The sequence below is a fragment of the Hibiscus syriacus genome, unplaced genomic scaffold (genome assembly GCF_006381635.1).
Source record: "Hibiscus syriacus cultivar Baekdansim isolate YM2019G1 unplaced genomic scaffold, ASM638163v2 tig00110893_pilon, whole genome shotgun sequence".
Taxonomy (NCBI): Eukaryota; Viridiplantae; Streptophyta; class Magnoliopsida; order Malvales; family Malvaceae; genus Hibiscus; species Hibiscus syriacus.
The window spans coordinates 3733970-3742918 of NW_024062901.1; the positions used below are offsets into that span (position 1 = coordinate 3733970).

An 8949-nucleotide genomic window follows, 5' to 3' on the forward strand; every position below is an offset into this window, starting at 1 on the left:
TCACAACACAGATTGTTGGTTTTGGACGAACTTACATGGAGCGTCAGCTGATGACTTTAGGAGTAAGGTTTTCTCTCATACAGGTTTCCGAGAGCTAAACAAAGATACAAGAAGGCAAAGTGGGAAGCCAAGAAAACAATGGCTAAAGCAAATGATAAGACATACGAGGAAATGTACAAGAGATTAGACAACAAGGAATGACAAAACAACATCCTCAGGTTTGCAAAATCCAGGGAGAATATGAAAAATGATATAGGTAGCATTAGGTTTATTAAAGACAACAATGGTGTTCTTTTAGTGAAAGATCATGATATTAAGAGGGTTTGGGGTAGTTACTTCTTTGGCTTATTAACGGTGCCTCTCCCTGTAGAGATAGTAACGCTGATGGGTCAGCCGACCATCATACTACGACCAATGATTGCCCTACAAGTAGGATTAGGATTGAGGAAGTCAAAATGGCCCTTAGAAAGATGGGGAGGGACAAAGTTGTCGGTCCATATCAAATTCCTATCACTGCGTGGTTAAACCTAGGAGAAGAGGGAGTTAAGTGGTTGACCAACATCTTTAATATTATTTTAGAGACTGCTAAGATGCCAGAGGAGTGGAGAGAGTCTATGGTGATATCAATCTATAAGAATAAAAGAGATCCACAACATTGTGGTAACTACAGAGGCATTAAACTACTCAGTCATACCATGAAGCTATGGGACGGAGTGATAAAGGCTAGGTTGAGATAGGTTACTAGGGTTTCGGAAAACCAATTTGGCTTTATGCCAGGTAGGTCTACTACGGAGGCGATTCATCTATTTCGACGGCTTATGGAGAAATATAGGGGGAAAAATAGAGATATTCACATGGCATTCATTGACCTTGAGGAGGCGTATGATAGCTTACCCCGCGACACGATCTGGAAGACCTTAGAAATGAGACGGATCCCAACTGCTTATATCCGAGCGATTCGTGATATGTACTGTAGATCTACTACATACGTCAGGACTACAGTTGGCGACACTAAGGCTTTCCCGGTGGAAATCAAACTCCACCAGGGGTCGGCTCTTAGCCCTTACATCTTTGCCTTGATTATGGACGACATCTTTTGTGCGACACCAGACGTTGTTCCATGGTGTATGCTTTTCGCTGACGACATTATCCTAGTTGTTGAAACAAAAAATGAGTTGAATAGTAGACTGGCTACTTGGAAGAGTGCTTTGGAAGAAAAAGGTCTAAGGATCAATATTGAAAAGACAGAGTATGTATGTTCAAACTTCAGTGGGAACCAAAACAATGAAGATGTAGAAGTATGCATCGAAGGACACATTCTCCCCTCAAAGGATTGTTTCAAGTACCTAGGGTCTATGATACATAAAGATGGGGGTGTTGATGATGACGTTACACACCGTATAAAGGTGGGATGGCTAAAGTAGAGGGTTGCTACTAGAGTTTTGTGTGACAAGAAAGTGCCGCTAAAACTTAAGGGAAAATTTTATAAAATAGCAATAAGACCGGCGATGTTGTATGGATCAGAATGTTGGGCAATCAAGAAGGATCACATAAGGAGGATGGAGGCCGATGAAATAAGAATGCTTCGACGGACATGTGGGTAGGACTCTGTGGGACATGACACCAAACTCTGCAATTATAATGTCCTTGGGGGTGGTGACTGTATCCGAAAAATTGAGGGAGGGAAGACTATGGTGGTTTGGGCATGTACTTAGGCGACAACCGTCGGATACGGTCAGGAGGGTATAGTCGATTACAGCCGATGGTACCAGAAGGAGATGACGACCAATGAGGAAGTGGGTAGACTGCTTGAGATCTAATTTGAAGGATTTAGCCCTTACCGAGGACATGACCTCTGATAGGAAAGTATGGAGACTTAAGACTAGGGTAGCCGAGTAGTGTGGGTCACCGCCATAGGGTATAACATCTTTGTCTTCTTTTTAATTGCCTTTGTAGTATTTTCTATGAACTCTACTTTTTATATGTTTCTGTCATTGGAATTTATGAAGTCTTAGAACTAGGGTAGGGAGTAGTGTTGCCTTAGTTTAGGTTTTAACCCTTTTGACTTTATTCTTTCTCGTAGCTTGCTAACGCTGACTCCTGTGTATCATTCTCTTCGTGTTTCCTCTTTTTAAATTTAGTTGGGACTTACGTATCTGTCTATATGCAGAGATTTTTACTCAGGGATTTATTTGCAGGGATTACTTCCCATTACACACGCGCATATAAAGACTGTTCAACTATTTATTTATTTATTTATACATGCATTGTATTTTATGTTTATTTTTAATTTTCTAACTGTCGGAGGTCTTTCCACGGAAGTTGCTCTCAACCTGGTGTTGGGGGCAGCCTACTACCCTACCTCCCCCTTACCCTATTACATATGAGAATATGGTTTTGTTGTTGTTCTTGTCATTAAAGTAGAGTGAAAATTGATATTATTTTCAAGGGTAAATTATGTCATTCCTCACTGAACTATTCTCTTTTTTATTTTACTCACCGTACTTTCAAATTTTTTATTTTGTTTACTAAACTTTACGGATTGAATCATTTTGCTCACTTTGCCTTAACTCAATGACGGTATGATGACAAGACACAATCATAAAAATGACGTCGTTTTAAAAAACTCAAATATACACCAAAACGACGTTTCGAATCCTCTTCTTTACAAATAAGGTGACCAATTACCACTGCTGGTCACCATGTCATTTTTCATTTTGGCCACCGTCTACCGTCGTTATGTTGGTCGTTCGATCTCAAAATTCATGCAACCCCTTAAGTCCAAATCTAGTGGTTGTTTCATCAGAAAATGTCCCTAAATCCATGAATATCAATTCAAATATTTCGACTTCCTCACTTTTATTCTCTAATCAGTGGACTTCAGAACAAGTTTCGATAAAATAAAGGTTGTATTCGGACTCAAGGTGTCGAAACGAAGTGACCAATGGAATTTGGGATCGAACGGCCACCGTCCAACCACCTTCTGTTTTAATTTTATAGTTGTGTGAACAAAATAAGAGAGAGTAAAGTTAAGGAACGATGTAATTTACTCTTTATATTTTCAATTATTTTATATTAAATAATAAAAAAAACACATTGTCACACTGTTAGAGAATTAGCAGCATAGTAAGCAAAATGATTCAATTTTTTAAAGTTCAATGAGTAAAATAGAAAAAATTAAAAGTACAGTATATATAAAATAAGAGAGATACGAGTAAAATTGGAGAGAGAGTAAAGTTCAGTGAGAAACTTTATAATTTACCCTATTTTAAAATGTAGACTTATGATATTGTGCAATTACAATACGCACTACCAAACATGATGTAAAGAATTACAATATAATTATAATATGCAGTTAAAAAAAATAGGAATTAAAAATTGCTTGAAACTACAATATGTGCGAAGGACCAAATTCTGATAAATTAGAGTATAAGGATGTAATTTGAAACAATTAGACAAGCAATATATAAAATAAGTTAAAGAATCATGCAGCCATACATTTCATCAAATTAAACTTCTCGAGTATGACATAACAGCCTAGAGAAAGAAGTAAATAACACATGAAAGTTCCAAAAGCTAGCTGTTTTTAACTCTAAATTGTACAGCCATCACAATACCTCCAACCGAAAAGCTTCTGCTGGATTTGGTGCAAAGACAACAAGCAACTTCGAGTACGTACAGTAGCTTCCAGATTTCTTCTTTCCTAAAACTCAACTTCCTCAAGCCTCTTTAAAGATGAGATGTCGTGTAGATCGGAATAATATGTGTACTGCCGTCGATTTTATTCTTGGGTTGTGATACAAAAGCAAAGAAAACACCATCCAGAAAGGGTCACTCTTCAACAACATTAACCAGTTCATATTCGATCAGTGAAAGATTATTATCTTCCTTCACCGAAAAACTAGCAGGTTCAGCGACCTCAACCCGACCCCACCTGTCCACTGCAAGCCTCATTGATCCCTTAAACATGTCAATTTTTGCATTACGAAATGTTACAGTGGTTCCCTCTTTCATTAAGTCCACTACAAAAAACACGACTGTACTGTTAGTTCTAGCTAACACTGGAAACAGATAAAACAAGTGGTCACCTTCACTAGTTTATAACACCACAAAATGAATACAATGATCAAGAAAGCATATTAATAATCATTAGGTGTGATCTATATATATAGGAAATTTCTCTTTCCTCTTCAAATTAATTTGGAAAAGTGGTGTTTGCATATTGTTAAGAAAGGGAGAAAACAAAAGATTACTGAATTTCATGTAAAATTGTGTCAGCAAAAAGCACTTAACACCTCAAATGTAATCTCTCAGAGAATGCACCAAAATAAAATCTGGCACCATAGCTGATGACATAAAATTTGCACCGACTGGACGTAAATGGAATTTAAGACATAGCCACAGAGAAGTAGTCATCGAATTATCCAAAATACCCAGCTAAACCCAGGTAGTCAAAAGACTATTTCTCATACATTCGGTATACTTAAGATGTGAACCATAGTGCTAGATGATGCTAATAAATTGTGGCTGTTAACTACAAGTCTAGAAGTGAGATAGTGAGAGAAATCTAGCATTTCTATTACTCCAGGTCACTCTTAGCAACAAAGGGCAAAGATCAAACATCATAGCTAATCCTGCTGATACCACCATCAACAATGTGTCGACGTATACATTGGGACAGTCCTTTAAGTGAAGAAGATAGGACCCATGGTGGAAAGTGTGCTAGGGTACTGGGAGATGGTATAGGAAGCAAAATTTGGGGTCATTTGATGAAGAAAAAAGATGGCGGAGAGGGCTAAGGAGAGAGGGGCTTTGAAGGTTCGAGTTGAACTTGAACCATTTTAGTGGGGATAGGAGTAGAGATTTGGGGAATTTACAAGGTGTCGTTCGGGAAAGACAAATGCATGTCAAAAGCCGGGATAATGGTCCACTGATAAGGTGCCACGTGGCATCGTAAAGAACTTGGGTTTTATTCAGAGTCTTTAAAATATTTTTTTTAATAGATGTCTAAATTTAACATCTTTTCACGGCAACCATTAAGACTGTTGTTGATTTGCTTCTTCACTTTAAATTTTTAAGTTAAAAAGAGAAGATTACGCATTAGTGGAGCATAGAGAACAGTTTACATTAGAGATTTCCCATACACTTTGACCGCTTTGTCAGATAAACTTGGCTAAAAGAATTTTACCAAATCTATGTTGTTACTTCTTTACATACAGAATGCAATAAAAACATATAACCAAATCAAACACAATTTACTTTTGTGACTACAAGTTAAACTCTATGAAGCCAATGCAACATTACACATCTAAAAGGAAAAGATAGAAAATACAATCACACAAACACTAACTGAATGCAAGACGGCAAGATGCATAAACAAATCTGCAATAGGAGAAATTATAAAGAATATACCTTGATCATTTCTGGCGGTAAAGATAATCATTCCTGTCTCGTCTCCAACCAAGCATTCAGCAATTCGCGTTTGACGAACTTGAGGACCATCAACACGAGCCTTCTGCAAAACCATTTTTGTACTAACAACCTTGACAGTAAGCGTGTGACCACTAGTGCCGGGACGAAGTTGATCCACCTTGGTGAAAACAGGTTTCCTCAACGGCTTTGATTCTGCCATTTCAGTACCTAGAGAAAAGCATAGAGAAATCGATCATCAGCAAAACTACAACTACAACAACAACAAAACAGCTTGGAAAAAAATTGCACCATATAAAATAAGTCACTCAGCCATCAGATAAGTGAGGGAATTACTTATTTCTTTCAACCCTAAAATGGTATGAAACTCTGCTTGATATTTTCACAAAATTTTATGACCCAAATAATTTGTTTTACAAAAAAGGAAACAATTCGATCTGTGCAACTCGAAATCCCGTCTATAAGAACAACCAAAACTTCAATCCTAGTCAATAATTATAGATACAACAGTAAAACCCCTAACTTTTGCCTAAAATTACAGATTTATATAGAGAAACACACAAACAACTGACCTACATGAATCAAATAAATTAAATTAAGGGTTAAAGAACAATGGCGAGAGTTGAAGAAAATAGATTTAGGGTTGGACGTTACCTTGGGAGATTTGGAGAGCGAAATCCAAGTAAGTGAGATAAGGAGAGAAGAGATCTGAAACAACGGTTTTCCAGTTTGTCTAGTCAAAGGCTTTCATACTCGCCCATCTCCACAGTTGATCGTATCCGTACACGTCATTGTATTCCTTTTACTGTTTTCTTAAACGGGAAACGGTGTTATATATATGGACTTTTAATTATTTCGTTTTTTAAGATAAACTAGTTCACAAATGTTTAAGTAACTTTTTTCATCTTTTATGTTTTAAAAGTCATAAATCGGTCATTAATATTAATTTTTGTTATAAATTGGTCACTCGACGTTAATTGACGTGACGAAAAACACAATTAGATCGTTATCTACTTACTTGGATTGCCACGGTGGAGAGTCAATTCAATGTTTCCAACTAGCAAAGGTTTTTAGCAAATCAGAAAGTTATTTTCCCTTCGCTTTTGCTCTCTAGTCACTTTCTCATGGACAAGAAACATGAACTTGATGGTTCTTAGCCTTTGTTTCCCTACGATTTTCATTCTGGATTTAGGTTTTCTTCCCATCTTATTAATTCCCTGGTTGAGTCTCAGTTGGATGCCTAGATTATACTCAAACAAAGAATGACGACGAAAAAGATTACTTCGCTGAGTTAACTCGTCAAATGGCTTACTCTACTATTTCCAACGACCATGTGTTTGTTTCTCACAACTTAAAGGTTGGTTAAATAACTTAACATAAATCTTCTGTTACCTATATCGATCAACCGAATAATGCCAAGAGGGGATGAATTGGTCTTTTTAAGAATTTGGTGGAAGCAATCAAAAAAATAAACTTTTTGCACACCAATTTAGAGTGGTTCGACTTTCTCAAACAAAATCTACATCCACTACCTTAGCATCCACAATAAGGATTTCTCAAGGCCAATAGATTTGCTTACCTTTAAGGACAAGGTGTAACCTTACAAAAACTTCAAGGTTTATACCCCAAAACCTTAAATACACACTCTCCCAAAGAGTAAATAGAAATGAAGTAAACAAAGTGAAAACCTCACAAGGCAAATATGTTTGCACAATTTAAGCACTCACCTAATACACCCTTGAGTAAATAAAGTGTACCTCACAAGTGTGATTACAATAAAGAATTTTGACAAAATAAACACAAAATAAAACTTTGATGTTGGTAGGTTGGTTCAATATGTTTCTTGTTGACCTTGGAATGCTTTAACCTTTAATTTACACCTTCTCCATTAATTCTAGCCATTTGGAGCCGTTAGGGATCATTATATATGTTACATACAACCAAAAACAACATTTAATGCACAAGGGATCGATCCTTTTGTGAAAGGGATCGATCATTTTTTCAAAGAATCCGACCGTTGTAAGAAAATGATCGATCTTTTAATAGAAGGGATTGATCATTTTCATTAAGAGATCGATCCTTTTGGTGAAGGGATCGATTCTTTTACTCGAGGGATCGATCCCAAACCTACTGGAATATAAGAGATCGATCCTTTTACATGGGGATCGATCCTTTGGTCAAACAAATCAATTCTTTTTCTAAGAGATCGATCCTTTGATCTAGAAATGCTTGGAAACTTAACTTTAAAATGCAAAAATGATCGAATATGATTTTGAAAATGTTCAAGTAAGTTAAAAAAACAATTAAAACATATTTTTCAAGTAAATTTAGACTTTGAATATTTTTGATAAAGTTTTGATCAATTCACTTAAGTCCAAAATCAATTTTACAAATTATTGTTATATTAAAATCTTAATTCACAATATCCCCTTTTTTATATAATAAAACTTCTTTAATTTTTTTTGAAAAATGCTCCACCTTAGAAAAATAATAAAAGGATATATAAATAAAAAACTTTAAGCTCCAATTTTAGTTATTTTTTTTTCATTTTACATATACTTATCCTCCTTTTTGTTATATAAAAAAAAAATCCACAATGTTAGAAACAATATAACAAGGAGATAAAGTAAAAAAATAAAAATAAAGCTAGAAACAATTAAACACATGAAGAATATATATGAAGCATCAAGGTACTTTAATATAAATAGATAAATCCATACAAGATATAGAGTACCAAAGTCATAAAAATTCAAATATCCAAACAAAACATTCAAGTACCAAATAACATCAAAGATCCAAATAACATAAATGTAGCAAAGTCTAAAAATATAATAATGAAATGATATGATATGTATGCATAAACTAAGATGATGATGATGATGAAGGGAAAGAAAATTCGTCAAGCTGACGTTGAATTGCGCGAACCTCCTCAATTATACGAGCCTCAGGGGCATCCTGACAACACTCGATCCCATCAAAACAAGAGTCGACATGTTCTCAAAGAAAATCAAAAGACTGAAGCTTCTTCTCCTCAAATCATCAGAAAATATGCGGGAATTTTGGGTCTACGGCGCTCTCTCAGGCTCCTTGCCAACATCATTATCATGAGCCCTATCCATGTCTCATCATCTATATGTTCTCCTTGACGACTACGAACCCAATGCATGAATCCCTGAGACTCCTCCGAGTAGCCGATCTTCACCATGGTGTCGTAACCAATGGTCTTCTCATCGGAAGGGAAAGTGTCGGGCTCGTAAGAAGTGTCAATGTCAAGAAGCTCAAAAAAGTAGTTGATGTACATCACAGTCAAACCTTCGATTTAATGATAATCGCGATATCATTGAAGATCATGCTAGCAAGGTGAAGCTCATGACTTTGTTGGATGCAATACATCCACCAATAGTCGCTCTCACGAATAGTAGAGAATTTTTTGCCTCGAGCACGTATGCAATGAGAGATAACGAGATGTAGCAAACGGTCGTTTAGGGAGAAAAATGTAGCTCTATTTTTCTAAGACTC

The 8949-nt window shown here is 36.1% G+C and overlaps 1 protein-coding gene across 1 annotated transcript; it reads right to left on the minus strand.

Annotated features, from left to right (window-relative positions):
• Window positions 1–3589: 3589 nt before the first annotated feature.
• On the minus strand, window positions 3590–6189 carry LOC120145215 (uncharacterized protein At4g28440-like). The gene is made up of 3 exons (XM_039159108.1): window positions 6085–6189; window positions 5413–5640; window positions 3590–4022 (listed from the first exon to the last, which is right to left on the minus strand). The coding sequence occupies exons 2-3, from the start codon at window positions 5630–5632 to the stop codon at window positions 3832–3834; spliced, it is 411 nt and encodes a 136-aa protein (XP_039015039.1). The 5' UTR covers window positions 5633–5640; window positions 6085–6189; the 3' UTR covers window positions 3590–3831.
• Window positions 6190–8949: the final 2760 nt, after the last annotated feature.